Genomic DNA, 15,880 nt, shown 5'->3' with positions numbered 1-15,880 from the left:
AAGTTTGGCGACTTGGTAACTAGCTTTGAGCGCTTTGTCATTTACCTTTGTGGTTTTTCTCATCAACGTTGCCGGTTTCTCTGTGTTTACACGCAGGCGAACAAAATAGTCTATCGGATTGTTTTGAAGCGACAGGTGTGTCGTTTGGAGATGGCGTTTAAGGTTGCTTTGCACCATGGCGCTGTTGGATAGCTTCTCGCCAGACACCAGGCATAACGGAATAAGTGTCGTCTCATCCCCGGTGAAAGTAAATCCAAACGAAAGATAGCTTTCACTATATTGCCTTGAGCTCACCGTCTTTGCTTTCTTTTCCCCACCACTCATACTAGGGCCTTCATCCGGGTCAGAATCTTGTCCAGGGCCCAGTTTGCAACCAGTGCAACCAGCTGACCCACCCATGACCCGCTTTTTTATTCTGTATAACACAGCCTCTGTACACAGACGTGTCCGGGTAGAAACTGTTTTTTTTTTCCTTCCAATTGGGGACTATTAACCCCCATCATGGCTCCAAAGAAGGCAAGTGGAAGCTCACTACCAAAGAACTCCTGCACCTTCAGGAGGAGCAGAAGAAGACATTGGAGGAGCAGATGTCGTCTGATGAAGCTGAAGGTAAGAAGGATGTCCAAAGTGCTGATATCAAAGCTATCTATGCCAAATGGAACAAAATCTATAATGTCATACAACTTCATCAATCCAATAAAGCCGAATGTAGCAGAGCAATACAAAATTTTAATGATGTTGTGATGAGCCACTTCAAAAGTGTTTAAAAGAGGGCAGAAACATGTGACACAAGATTAATTCTTTCTGAAAAGGGGGCGAGTCAGTTGATAGATTTGGTTTGCTTTTTTCTTGTTCAATAATGCTCTGTTCCATTAGCATTTCTGCATTTTGGTTTGTTTCAAAGATTTAATTAACTTGAGTTATGAGTTCATGTTTTTGGCTGTTAGCTTTTGTCTGAATAAAAAACATATTTTTCCCCCCTCATTATTGCTTGTTTAAAGTTATTCTGCACTTTTGTTAATAAAAAAAAAAAGTTTACAAGGCTGGGGGCTGAGTCACTACAGATACAGCAATGCACTCCCAGCCTAGCCTACTCTACTATTAAAGCATACATTTTAAGCAAAAAAATGATCTTAGATTATTTTATTATATAAACTTTTAAACTAAGCATGTATTCCTACTATGAAGTTTATTATCAGGAAACGCTTAAAAAATGATTTTCAAATGCCCATTTTTTTAGGGTTGGAACGCATTATTTCTTTTTCCATTCATTGTAATGGGAAATATTGATTGAGTTTTCGAACAAATCACTTCTTGAATCACCTACTAGAATGGATTGTGGGTAGGATTAGAAATGAGCTCATTTGAGGGACAGCCAAAGTTTTATGTTTTGGAGACAAAGTTAGATCGAGCAGACTTGAAGGTTTGGACAGGTCCAGAGGACAGAGAGTGAGACAGAGAGTGAAATAACCTCAGCATCTTCCCAAAAAGGGTAGCACATGAATGTAGCGATTGGCTCGAGTAAAGCAAAGTCTTTAACTCATTTTGTCAAATTCTGACAGACAATTGACAAACCGTTTTGTGTAGCCTCCACAGTAAGGCTGCACACATTAGTTCCCTTGAATCTACAGCCGTGACGTTACATTCTGGAAGTTCACCAAATCACTGCGTTGTTGAGCGATGTTGCATTTTTCGTTCCTTGCAGCTGTAGATTAAGGTCATTCAACATGTTGGTCAGATCGGTTGAAAATGCCAAGTCTAGCAGCCACTGGTTGTCATTTGGTTAGTTATATTCATAATGTTTACTTCATGGCAAAAAAAAATAAAAACCTTAAAAAAAACAGACAGATCTCAAAATCTTTTTAGGACTTTGCCTCGACTAAGCCATCTGACATCACTGTGCAACAATAACTCAATGTGGTCACTCAGCAAAGTTCAAGCCAGCCTGGAGTCTCAGGTCATCCATCTTGTTGGTGAGGGATCTTACATTTGCAAGAGAGGCTGGGAAGTGGTTGGTTGTAGGAGGCTTCCGTAGCCTAGCTAGCCTGCCTGCTCGGCATCCCTGCTCCTGCTTACGCTCCCTACGTTGCCTCTGCTTCCTCCTCGTGGAGAATGTAATCCACAGAGAGCCAGTTGCCCTCGCGATGAACTCTGGGATGTTGTGTGAACGAGAAGACGAGCTGTTATCCTCATTTCTCATGGAACTACGATTTTAAAAAGGTCCTGTTGGCTGTATAGGTCTTTAGCTTGACAGGAATCAGTTGAAATGAGAAGAACATGCACATTAAAACTAACCACTGAAGGTGGGAGTACAAAGCCACAGCATTGGCACGCCCCACAATAGTAAATCATGTGAGACACACCTTTAGAAGTGAGCAGGTTGGATAGGATTATCACCTCATCAGAGCACTGTCAAGATCAGATGTTTAGGAGACAAAAGTTAGAGAAAGCAGTCTTTGATGGTTTGGACATGTTCAGATGAGAGATAGTCTATTGGGAAAAGGGTGATGAGAATGGATCTGCCAGGCAAGAGGGCAAGAAGAAGATAGTTGATGGATGTAGTGAGGGAAGATCTGGGCAGTTTATGTTCAAGAGGAATATGCAGAAGGCTTTTTATACAAGGTCCATCTATAAAAATTGGTCAATGTGGGGGGGTTGGCAACACTTATTTTGATGCGACGGTCTGGTCTAGTGAAGTTCCACCATGTTTCCCAGTGTGTCAGGGTGAGACAAGCATTAGGGTTAATGGCATTTATATGACACCTAAACAAACTCACTCTTTTGCGCATCCATTCATATAATTGGTCAAGGTGCGGAAATGCGTCGGCAACTCTTATTTTGATGAGGCAGTCTGGTCCAGGAGAGGCAACCTTTAGGGTTACTGGTGTTTATAATAACACCAAAACAGGCTCACTCTTTAGAGCATCTATTTACATAACTGGTAAATGTGCAGAGGTGCATCGACAACTCTTATGTTGATGCGATGGTCAGGCCCAGTCAAGTTCAAACACGTTGCACAGTATGTAAGGGTGCGGCAAGCATCAAAATCAGTGAATGACAACCTCTTACAAGTGAAGAAGTTGCACGTATTTACATGACCTTGAGAAGATACCCCCAATATGAAAGAGATAAGATACATTAAAATTTCTTTTCCACCAAGCAATCAATGACTTGTAACTCGAAATATCTGTAAATTAGGGCACGTTTAGGTGAAGGCACAATTAAAGTGCAAGAATAATAAATGAAATTAGGACTGAACCTGGCTGTTAGAGTTGCCAATGATTAGTGCGTCTGCAAGGATGAGTTGTCCAACCACCATGCCTTGTTCCAATGGAGGTACACATCCCTCTTGAAGACGATAGCTGAGGACTGTGACAGAACTGTTGTCATCAAGCAGTACCACTGGGTCTGCCTGTTTTACAAATGAAGAAAAACAAGTAGTCAACAAGAAGATCAGCACAAAAAAAGACTAAGTCACTGTGATGAGTCTGCATAACACTGAAAAATGGGGATTGCTCAGAAAGTTAAAAAAAAAATTGACCAGCAAAATTTGTATGAGGATTTTTCTCTCGAATTAAGGAAAAATATGGTATCCATTTTTTTCTTCATAAGAAATTATAGCAAATTTTAAGATATAGCTGCTAATAACAAGCAACAATAATGGGCTGCACAAGGGTTTACATAAAATCCAGAATACGAAAAAGAGTATTTTTCTCATTTTAAGATTACACAATTTCTCAATTTAAGAAATTAGGGAAGTACACCCTTTAAAGTTTGAATTCAGTAGGTTTTTTTTTTGCATCCCACAAAAAACAAAATGTGAATCGCTGTACTGAATCATAACTGCATGACTAAAAATGCTTAATACTTAAACCAGTGTTTCCAGTTGGTTGTATCAGGACACTAGGTAATCAATGTTGATTAATGACATCATTACAACCAATGATGATGTTATTTGGTACGAAATGAAATGACTAACGGAAAGTACCTGTAATACCATTTTAAATTAGGTGACAAAAGCAAATTTTAATTCCATGAAAAAATGTATGAACAAAAAGGCGGTGGTACTGCTGTTATTTTTAAGTCATTACATATGTATTTAAAAGTCACTGATGGTGTAGTGGTACACATGCCTCACTTAGGTGCAGGTAGCGTGGGATCGATTCCTGATCAGTGATGGTGTCGATGTCTACCCTTCGACTGACTTGCGATCAGTTCAGGATGTAGTCCACTTGTCGCACAAAAGCTAGCTGGGATAGGCTCCGGCTCTCCGTGACCCTTGTCAGGATAAGCGGTTTGGAAAATGGATTGATGGATGGATGTATTGTATAGGCTCATATAATGTATATGAATAGTACAAGTAGTTTAAAAAAAAAAAAATCACTCAGTATAGTATCGTGTTATACTGGGTTATTTTAGCTCCTTTGAATACACTTTATAACACCTCGTTATTACATAAATATTTTTGTGTGTGGGACTTTTGACAGTGTAGCATTTTTGTTTTTTACAGCACAAGAATATGCATTGTGCTCTTAGCCTTATTCATTAAGGGAAATTATTCATCATTTTCTGCATCCCATATTGGCTAGGGGATAGTAGACTATTGTCAACCACCTGAAATACTCCTTTTCAGTGCACCCGCCACGGCACGGTCCTAGTACTTAGGCCGGGTGATCGCGACATAAAAATAGTACATACAGTTGTTCAGTCATTAGGGGAAAAAAAGGGGGCAAGTAAACTTCCACGGCGTGAAAGCACTCATGAAACCCATCTTGGTCTCTCAGCCAAGCACAGATAATGAAGGGCAGGAACCCTTCGTCTAATTGTCTGTGTGCATATGTGCGCACGAGCGTACGTGCTCTTGAAGTACGGCTGCTCACATGCACGGAGCTAAGTGAGACGGTAGTTCCACAGTCACAGAGAATTGAGTGGCATTAATGGAATTAAAACATTTCTGATTGAAGCCTGATGAACGCAGCCATCCTGCTCCTCCCAAAATGCAGATGAATCAAATTTGTCAGAAGTCGCAATAAAGACAACGACTTAAAACCTCAACGTGACAAAATCCATTTTAAGCACAATTATCCCACTCAATTTCTTCATCCATCCATCCATTTTCTTAGCTGTTCATCCTCACAAGGGTCACGGGAGTGTTGGACCCTACTCAGCCTTTAATAGGCAGGAGGCTATGTGCACCCTGAAATGGTTGTCAGCCAATCGCAGGGCACATGGAGACACTCACAATCACACTTACAAGCAATTTAGAGGATCCAATTAATGCATGTTTTTTGGGATATGGGAGGGAAACGGTGTGCCTGGGGAAAACATGCAAACTCCACACAAGTGGGACCGGGATTGAACCCTGGTCCTTGGAACTGTGAGGCCGTCCTGCCCTAATTTCTTTACTTAGGAACAAAAAACAAGGTGGAACATTTACCATTTCAAGTCGTCATGGAATTATGGAACCCTTGCCCAACAATGCAAATACAAATGTGACCACAAACAGTATATGAGGTACTTGTCCTCACATTACATAAAGTATAGGATTAGTATTGTAATAGATGTAGCCATTGAACATGATGACAAAGGCTGCAAACTTTTGAAAAGTAGTACAAATCTTGAATAAATAAAGGTTGCTTATGTAGCTCCAGCGGTGGCGGGCGCAGCTTCAATTCTCAAACAATTGAAAAGAATATTCTCGCCAATAAGAAAAACCTTTTGGGCGCAAACAGGTTTTGATCATTGGTTTAATTCTAGAATACAGTACTGTACTTTTTTTAATCTCCAAAAGGTGTGAACTTTGAGTGTTTAAATGAGAAAAATGAGAAAATGTTAATAATCCACATCTAAGTGTGAGAAAAAAAATATAATGAACAAAAATTTAAAAAATACAACTTCTATTTCACTTAATGCATGTATTTAGCCCCCACGTTAATCGAGGGAACGCTGTAACTACAGTTGAACCCAGAGGTTTAGATGCACTGTGCAAAAACATACACTTCATCTTTTGTCTCACTGTCTGAAGTCAAATCAGACTAATACTGACAGACTTTTTCAAGTCAGTCAAGATTTTTCATGTAATCATGTTAAATTCTTTGGTTTCAAAAGTTTACATGTATTTCCTTAGCATTAAGTAGCATTTCCTTTGAACTGCATGACTTAGTTCAAATGTTTTGGGCAACCTTTCACAAGCTTTTGACAGTACTCTGATGGAATCCTGGCCCGTTTCTCCTGACAGAACTGGTGTAAGTGAGTCAGGTTTGTAAGTTTCCTTGTCACACGCCTTTTTTAGGTCAGCCCACAAACGTTTGATGGGATTCAAATCAGGGCTGTTGTTGTGTTGCCCACTCCAAGACATTGACTTTGTTATCCTCAAGCCACTTTTTAACGATTTTAGCAGTGGTGAGGCTGGCCATGATGTACGGATCAGAAACGGTGGCAATGAAGAAACAACAGAAAGCAGAACTGGAGGTGGCAGAAATGAAGATGTTATGGTTCTCGCTCGGAGTGAGCAGGTTGGACAGGATTAGAAATGAGCTCATTAGAGGGACACCCAAAGTTGGATGTTTTGTAGACAAGGTTAGAGAGAGCAGACTTCGATGGTTTTGACATGTCCAGAGAAAGTGAGTATATTGGTAGAAAGGTGCCGAGGATGGAGGTGCCAGGCAAAAAGAGCGAGAGAAGACCAAAGAAAAGGTTGATGGATGTTGTGAGAGAGGACATGAGGAGAGTTTGTGTTAGAGAGGAAGATGCACGAGATAGGCTTATATGGAAAAAGATGACACACTGTGGCGACCCCTAACGGGACAAGCCAAAAGGAAAAGAAAAAGAAGAAGTCATTTGGAAGACCCATTTGCCTTAATAACTCCATGTAATGTTCTTTCTTCATGCTGCTGTCTATTTTATGAAGCGCTCCAGTTCCTGCTACAGCGAAATATCCCCTCAACATGATGCTGCCACTGTTGCTTCACAGTTGGTATGGTGTTCTCAGGTGTCCAAGCTTCCTCCCTTTTCCTCCAGATCTAACATTAGTCATTATGGCCAAACAGCTCCACTTTAGTTTCATCAGACAACAAGACATATCTCCAGAAGTTAAGGTTTTTGTGTTGGTGTCTTATTGAAAACAGTAATCTGGCTCTTTTGTTTCTTTAGTAGTAACGGCTTCATCCTAGCAGAGTGGCCTTTCAGCCCAGGTCAGTGCAGGGCTCAGTTTCCTGTGGATAATAACTCTTTCTTACTAAATTCATCCAGCATCTTCACAAGGTCTTTAGTATTTGTTCTGGGGTTGATTTGCACATTTCAGACCAGAACATGTTCACCTCTGGGACACAGAGAATGCTCCTTTCTGAGCAGTGTGATGGCTGGACAATCCCATAATGTTTATACATGCATATTATTGTTTGAACAGATGAACGTGGCACCATCAAGCATCTGGAAATTGCACCCAATGACGAGCCGAACTTGTGGAGTGCCATGATTGTTTTCTGATTTCCTAACCATTTCTTATGATTTTCCATGATTTCCAACAATGAACAGATTGAGGTGTGGCCTTAAATAAATCCCCAGGTGTGCCGTCAATTAACTCACTTGCTGTCAGTTAACCTATAAGCAGCTTCCAAAGCCATCGCCTCATGATCTGGGCTTCCCCATATTTTTTTAAAAATGTAGCACTTTTTGTGTATGTAAACTTGAACCTGTAAAAAATAAGATAAAATTCTCGAAGAACTTCTCTCTCTCATGAAATAATTTTGGTGAATGTGATTTAGTGTCATTATACATCATGCAATGAGATAGAAGAGCTTCTCCTGTGTCAGGGCATACAAAAGTGCAAGGTAAAAATAAATACCTAAAAAAAAAAAAAAATATGTAAAATAGAATGCATAAAGGCGGCACAATGGATCAGCTGGAAAGCGTCAGCCTCACAGTTCTAAGGTCAGGGTTTTGTTCCTGGGCCCGCCTGTGTGGAGTTTATATGGTATCGCCATGCCTGCGGGGGTTTCCTCCGGGCACTCCGGTTTCCTCTCACATCCCAAAAACATGCAACATTAATTGGACACTCTAAATTGCTCCCGTGTGTGATTGTGAGTACGGCTGTTTGTCTGCTGGGATAGGGTCTAGCACTCCCCGCAACCCTTGTGAGGGTAAGTGGCTTAGAAAATGGAGGGATGGATGGATAGAATGCATAAAATGTAATGCACAAGGTATGTAAATCAGCCTGCCTACACAATGATAAATAGCATGGCTTGAGGAAAAATGAGAATTCACGGTGGTGATGGCTCTCAGGGAAAAAAAAAATTCCTCTGTTGGTCCTTACTTTAGTGAATCTGTACCGCCTTCCAGAAGGCAGGAGCTAAAGTGGTTTAACACACAGGCACAGAGAGAGAAAATATCAGCCACGGAAGGGAGAGTGCAGCTCACGATATTTGGTGCTGCTTTAATTGTCCTCTGAAGCCTTGCTTTGTTGCCTCATTGCGGCTCTCATACTGGATGGTGACATAGTATGTCAGCAGGCTCTTAATGGATGAGTGGTAAAAAGCCAGCCACAACTTTGTGTCCCATTTTCCCCCCTGAGGACTCCCAGGAAGTGGAAACGCTGGTAAACCTTCTTGATGACCGCTGAGATGTTTGTCCGAAAGTTCCTCAGAGATCAGGACACTCAGGAACCTGAATGTCTCGACTTGCTCCAAAAACTCACCGTTGATGAAGAGGAGAGTTGGTTAAGTTCTATTCTTCCTGAAGTCCACAATGATCTCCTTTGTCTTTAGTCGTGTCCAGTGCCAGATTGTTTTCTGAATAACAAGTTGTGAGCTTCTGGACCTCTCTCCCTGTAGGCTGCCACGTCTCCCTTTGAGATCAGCCTGACAACTGTTGTCGACAGCGAATTTGGCGGTTGTTTTTTATTGTGCACTGTGCTGCAGTCAAATGTGTTGAGACAATACAGGAGGAGCCCTGTGATGAGCCAGTGCTCACTGTGCAGGTGGAGGAAAGATTGGAGCTGATCCCCACAGTCTGGGGTCTGTTGATTAAAAAGTCTTTGATCTAGGTGCATGTGAGAGGAAGGAGGCCCAAGATGTCTAGTTTAATCAACAGAATGTTTGGTATGATTGTGTTAAAGGTCAAGCTATAATCCACAAATAACATCCTTGCATAGCTCTTCAGATGTTGCAGGTGGATCAAAACAACAGACAGAGGTATTGTGATGATATGCTCTGTTGAGCTATTCGCTCGCTATACGAAATGGTAGGAGTTGAAATTGGGGTGGAGGGAGTGCAAGGACCCTGAGGAGTATGCTGTGACAACGTGACAGTGAAATGATCTTCCAAAGACAAAACATGACGGTGCTTTCTGTGTAGATTGAAAGAAATAGTTATTACAAGAAACTGAAAATTTATGGGAATTGACAGAGATACATACGAGTCTCCTTCTCTTAATTCATTGATAAGAATATGTCGCTCTCACTCAATTTGCTTTGTCAAGAACTCACCAAACTCCGGAAGATTTTGGAATTCACATAGGAGCAAGTGACGGATCTACAGCTAGATAATGCTGCACTCTAGTCAAAGTTAATGTCAGGTTCTGTGCAATTACAAAGTCTCACATTAGAATATAAACTTTTGAAAGAAACTATTCTGGATATTCAATCAAGAAGTATGCGTGACAACTTCGTCTTCTCTGGCATTCCAGAAAATACTTTGTAAAACCCCAAAATTCAAGTTGAAACGTTCACGGCCACTACTTTTTTTTCCATTGAGTCCACCAATTAGGATCCACTCATCCATGAAATTGATCTTGTCCTATCGTCGCAAAGATTGAACACCGCAGAAAGTGTTTGTAAAATCCAAAGGTTGGGAGCTCAAAGGGACATTGTTTAGAATCAGTGATACCCAAGGAAATCAAAAAGAGAAACATTTGTGAAATTTATCAGCAAACTCTATAATTATTGTGGGAGGTGATTTTAATCTAACATTCAATCTACAAAGAGATCCCTTGGATCTTAAAAATAGCAATCAACCTAAATGTCCTTATACATTAAAACAGCATATGAATAAATTTGGTCTTGTTGATATTTTCTCAGCAGTTCATCAGTCTTTCTCAAGAATAGATTTCTTTCTTTCACACATCTCAGCTGTTCAAACAATTATTCCCAAAACACACCCAATCATTACTAGTAATTAGCACCAATTCCTCTTTTCCTTTTCACTTTGAATTAAATTTGGGACCAATCACCACAAAGGGGATTATTTTACGAATCTTTACATGACAAAGAGGAACCGGATAAGGATGTCCACTCTCACGAATGCTATTTGCAATATTCACTGAACCCCTTACTGTATTGATTTGTCAGAGTATGAATGAAGAGTTCAAACGAATAAAAGAATTTACAGAAACAACGAAAATGTATGTATCTGCTTTTGAACTCTTCAAATATTCAAGGTATTTCCTCATTACTGACAGAACACAAAATCAATCTATATGGTCTGAATCAGCTTTATTGGCCAACTGTGTAAAAACAAGGAATTTTTCTCCAGCATTCGGTGCTGCCCTGGTACGACATTAGGAACAAAGAACAGGAGACATTTCTGTTTATAGGAACTATTTCTTATTAGAATCACACATGTGCAAGATGTAAAGTCTTCTTCATTTAGAACAGGTAGGAGAAAAGAGTGTGTCAACGTCCCACATTGTGTTAAGCTTGTACAGATTGCCTTTACCCGTTCACGGTTCCCGTTGTAAAGCAATGCAATGACAATTGGTCAAAGGGAGCAGATTAAAGTGACGAGTCGTCCGATAGTCTACAAAATGTATTACTAAAACTAATACTGATTAGACCGGCAGGATGTGAGTGTGTGTCCCAACAATGGCAAAAAACAGAAAATAGTCGGTTCGCTGATCAAGAATTTAATGACTTAATTGCCAGAGGGAAAAACAGTTTGAATACCTGCTAGTTTTGACTTTGATTGATCTGTAATGCTTTCCTGATGGAAGGATCTGGAAGAGCTGGTGGCCAGGATGTGGAGCGTCCAAAAGGATCCTGCCGGCTATGGAGCTAATTCACGTTGCGTGCATGTCTTCAATATTGGGTAGAGTGGTGCTGACAATCCGTTCAGCGGTTTTGATTGTCCGTTACAGTCGGAGTTTGTCCTTTTTTGTGGCGGCCCCAAACCAGACTGTGATGGAGGTACACTGTACTGATAACCACTGTGTAGAACTCTCTCAGCAGCTCTTGTGACAGGCCATGCTTCCTCAGAAGTACATCCTTTGCTGGGCTTTTTTGAGGATGGAGTTGATGTTCTTCCCCCACTTCAGGTCCTCTGAGACTATAATTCCCAAAAACTTGAAGGCCGCGACGGTTGACACAAAATAGTTAGACAGCATCAGGGGCAGCTGTGGTGAATGTTGCCTCCTGAAGTCCACAATCATTTCCATAGTCCTTAGAGTGTTAAAGCCTCAATGAGCCTCTCCTTCACCGTGTGTATGGATGTGTGCGTGTGTGTGTGTGTGCGCGCGCGCGCGCGTGCGTGGGTACGAAAGGAGGTAGGAAAGATTCACAAAGGTTTTATAATTAAAGATTTAAGTAAATACGTGTACTTTTGTAATGTCAGTCTCAAATATGCAACGTATAAAGACTCTTTCCATATTTTAATCATTTTGGTACCCAGATACACATACATGAAAATTTCTGGGTTGTGTGTTGGGTGGGCAGTGGTTGGAGGTGGTCCTATTTCACAATTTTTCCACATTTCGCGGAGGGTGGGATGGGGGTTGGGGTTTCTGGTCCCCATTAACCGCAAAAAAAAACGAGGGATTAGGGTTTAATTGCTGAGACTCAACTGTAATTTTTTAAAAAAGAAAAATTGAATCATCTAGAAATGAAACCATACTGTTGCTTGCAGATACTTACTTCTGTCCTGAGTCTAGCCTCCACTACTCTTTCCCATAACTTCCTTGTGTGGCTCATCTTTATTAGTCTGTAGTTTCCACAGTTCTGAACGTCTCCTTTGTTCTTAAAAATTGGCACAAGCACACCTTTCCTCCATTTTTATGCCATCTTCTCTCCCGCTAAGTATTCTATTGAATAAGTTGATCAAAAACTCCACAGCCACCTCACCAAATTGCTTCCATATCTCCACTGGTATGTCATCAGGACCAACTGTCTTTCCATTTTTCATTCTGTTCAGTGCCTTTCTAACTTCCCCCTTTCTTATCAATGCCACTTCCATTCCATTCATTCCATTCAGGCTTGCCTCTTTGACTCTACCTTCTCTCCCATTTTCTTCATTCATTAACTTCTCAAAGTACTCTTTGCATCTACTTAGCACACTACTGGCACCAGTCAACATATTTCCATCGCTATCCTTAATCACCTTAATTTGCGGCACATCCTTCACATCTCTGCTTCTGTCTGGCCAACCTGTAGAGATCCCTTTCTACTTCTTTCATATCCAACCTGGTGTACATGTCTTCATATGCATCTTGTTTAGCCTTTGCCATCTCTACCTTGCCCTACGTCGCATCTCGATGTACTCCTTTCGCCTCTCCTCAGTCCTTTCAGTGTCCCACTTCTTCGCTAATCTCTTTCCTTGGATGACTTCCTGTATTTTGGGGCTCCACCACCAAGTGAAATCTATGCAGCATGTGGATAAAGTGAGCAATTCAACTTTCTACATTGTCTGAATATACTGTATATACTATAGTACTGCCACACCATCTCCTTTCTGCATTCGGGATGTGTACTTGTAGCAATTAAAACAGCACACAGTGACGTGAAATAGTCACGGTGACAGCGAAAGTTCACTTGGCATATTATCCTTTTCATTTTACCTCTTCCCCAAAATATCTAACATAGCTGAGTGCCGAATTCATTATGTTCCGTAGTCTTTGTGGCTGATTCTGAAAGCTCCCGATAAATCTTATTGATTGTGCTAAGGAGAGTGGTCTGAGCAGTCGTCATGCAAGTGACAATGATATGAAGAAGCATTCCATGGTAACGGGTCTTCCTTTGTCCACGAATGGCTCTATTGGGTTCATCAGATTTTCGGATAGTCTCTCTCCCATGGGACGATTTAGCATTTCCCAAATTATGGGATAAAATTGCACATATGTTTCAAGTCAGATGGCATCCAGAACTTGATGACAAACTTGACGGGTTTTGTTGCAACGTACGGCAGGAAAGAGCAGCGTGTCTTTTTTGCGGAAAAAGGTACTCAAAGGTGATCAGGTTATCTGGGTTGTGAGATGTCATGCAGTTAGCAATGAAAGGCCCCCAAATGTCGGAGACTGCTGCAAACCTGTCAGTCATAACTCCCTAGCTGCGCATGTCCTTGTCATTAAAGTGTAGGTGTCACGTGATGTCTACGAGGCGGTTTTGGGCCATAATTGTGATTATCACCGAGTGTCCCAATTCTGCTGACCATGCGTCACGCATTAATGGAAGTTTGATCTCCCCACATAGAGGAGGATAGCAATGATGGATTGGTGTGTGGCTCCAGTCGACCTCTCTTCTCTGATGGTGGGGAAGTCTCCTCATTTGTAGGGTGATCATATTTTTTAGATGTGAGAAATGGAATATGATGTGAACTATAAAAACCTCACATGAGGATATCACTCACCATTTGAATCAAATTTCCAAAACGTAAAGTATGCTATCTCTGCATTGATTGAATATTTTTTCTGTCTTTTCCTAAAACACCTCAGTCCATCCATTTTCTGTGGAGCTCATCCTCACAAGGGTCGTGGAAGTCCTGGAGCCTATCCCAGGTATCTTTGGGCAGGAGGCTAGGTACACCTTGAAATGGTTGCCAGCCAATCACAGGGCACATACAAACAACCATCCGCACTCACAATCACACCAAAGGGCAATTTGGAGTCTCCAATTAATGCATGTTTTTTGAGAAGTGTGAGGAAACCAGAGTCCCCGGAGAAAACCCACAAAGGCACGGGTAGAACATGCAAACTCCACACAGGCAGGATTTGAACCCCAGTTCTCAGAACTCTAAGGCAGCCAATCTAACCAGTCACTGTGCCGCCACTGCCATATTCAGCAAATAAAAATAGGACGGTTTGGAAATCTTCTGAGTCTGAACTGAGCTCAAGGGCAATCTCTTCATTGTTGTTACGAGGGTTGACTTCCAAATCTAAATCCTGCTGGGTGCTTTCTCCAGCTTTGTTTCCTAGTTGACTACAGGTGTCAAACTCAAACCCTGCCAGATGATTTTATGTGGGATGGAATGGGAAATTATGTCAACTCCCATAATTGTTGTTAAAGGCTGTAGCAAATTTTCAAATTATCATTTATCACATATGAAAACACAGATATTGCAGCATTTTTGTGTTACAAAACATGAACTGTTGGAAAAAATCCCTTGATTCTGCTTCCAAAGCTATTTCATAAATTTCTTGTGTAAATATGATGAGGCGATTAAAGGTTTTTATTTTTGCAGTCAAAATTCTGGAAGGAACTAGACGAAGTAGTCCTGTGCATCCTAGTCAGAGAGAGAGTTGTGATCGGTGCAGATTTGAATGGACATGTTGGCGAAGGAAGCAGGGGTGATGAAGAAGTGATGGGTAAGTACGGCATCCAGCAAAGGGACTTTGAGGGTCAGTTGGTGGTGGACTTTGCAAAAAGGATGGAATTGGCAGTGGTGAACACTTGTTTCCAGAAGAGACAGGAACATAGAGTGGCCTACAAGAGCGGAGATCGAAAGCAGGTGGATTAGATTTTGTGCAGACGATGTAATTTAAAGGAGGTTACTGACTGTAAGGTAGTGGTGGGGGAGAGTGTAGCTCGACAACATAGTATGGTGGTGTGTAAAATGACTCTGGTAGCGGGTCGGAAGATTAAGAAGGCAAAGGTAGAACAGAGAATCAGGTGGTGGAAGTTGAGAAAGGAAGAATGTTGTGTGAGTTTTTGGAAAGAGGTGAAACAGACGAGACAGCCAGGAAGAGCTCCCAGGAGACTGGAATACTACTGCCAAGGTTTTCAGAGAGGCAGGCAGGAGAGTACTTGGGGTGTCTTCTGGTAAGAAAAGGGAGAAGGAAACTTGGTGGTGGACCCCAAAATACAGGAAGTCATTCAAGGAAAAAATTTAGCGAAGAAAAAGTGGGACCCGGAGAGGACTGAGGAGAGGCGAAAGGAATACATTGAGATGCGTTGTAGGGCAAAGATAGAGGCGAAGGCTAAACAAGAGGCAGCATATGACGAAATTTCCACCAGATTGGATACGTAAGAAGGAGAAAAGGATCTCTCCAGGTTGGCCAGAGAGAGGGATAGAGATGGGAAGGATGTGCAGCAAGTAAAGGTCATTAAGGATAGCGATGGAAATAAGTTGACTGATGCCAGTAGTGTGCTAAGTAGATGGAAAGAGTACTTTGGGAAGTTAATGAATGAAGAAAATGGGAGAGAAGGAAGAGTAGAAGTGACAAGTGTGAATGACCAGGAAGTGGCAATGATCAGTATGGGGGAAGTTAGAAAGTCACTAAACAGTACCTGAGAGCAACAGTATGGTCTCATGCCTAGAAGAAGTACCACAGATACATTATTTGCCTTGAGGATGCTCGTAGAAAAGTACAGAGAAGGTCAGAAGGAGCTACAATGCGTCTTTGTAGACCCAGAGAAAGCCTTTGACAGAGTACCAAGAGAGGAACTATGGTACTGCATGTGCAAGTCCGGTGTGGCAGAGAAATATGTTAGAATAGAACAGGACATGTATGAGGACAGCAGAACAGCAGAGAGATGTGCCGTACATGTGTCAGAAGAATTTAAGGTGGAGGTGGGACTGCATCAGGGATCTGCCCTGAGCACCTTCCTGTTTGTGGTAGGAATGGATCGGCTGACAGACGAGGTTAGACTGGATTCCCCTTGGACCATGATGTGCGTAGA

General features: G+C 41.6%; 1 protein-coding gene across 3 annotated transcripts in view; it reads right to left on the bottom strand.

The window, feature by feature from the left end:
• scai (suppressor of cancer cell invasion) overlaps nucleotides 1-15,880 on the bottom strand; it is a 188,826-nt gene that overhangs the window by 99,080 nt on the left and 73,866 nt on the right. For all 3 annotated transcript variants that reach the window (XR_009792230.1, XM_061800572.1, XM_061800573.1), the window contains exon 8: nucleotides 3,260-3,412. Coding sequence is in view for 2 of the 3 variants with exons in the window: in XM_061800572.1 (XP_061656556.1) it covers nucleotides 3,260-3,412 (153 nt within the window). In the remaining variant the exon portion in view is untranslated. The remainder of the gene's footprint in view (nucleotides 1-3,259; nucleotides 3,413-15,880) is intronic.

This window comes from Syngnathoides biaculeatus, chromosome 17 (genome assembly GCF_019802595.1).
Source record: "Syngnathoides biaculeatus isolate LvHL_M chromosome 17, ASM1980259v1, whole genome shotgun sequence".
Classification (NCBI taxonomy): domain Eukaryota; kingdom Metazoa; phylum Chordata; class Actinopteri; order Syngnathiformes; family Syngnathidae; genus Syngnathoides; species Syngnathoides biaculeatus.
Note: the sequence above shows the minus strand (reverse complement) of the source record. Positions and strands in the feature narration are given on the sequence as shown.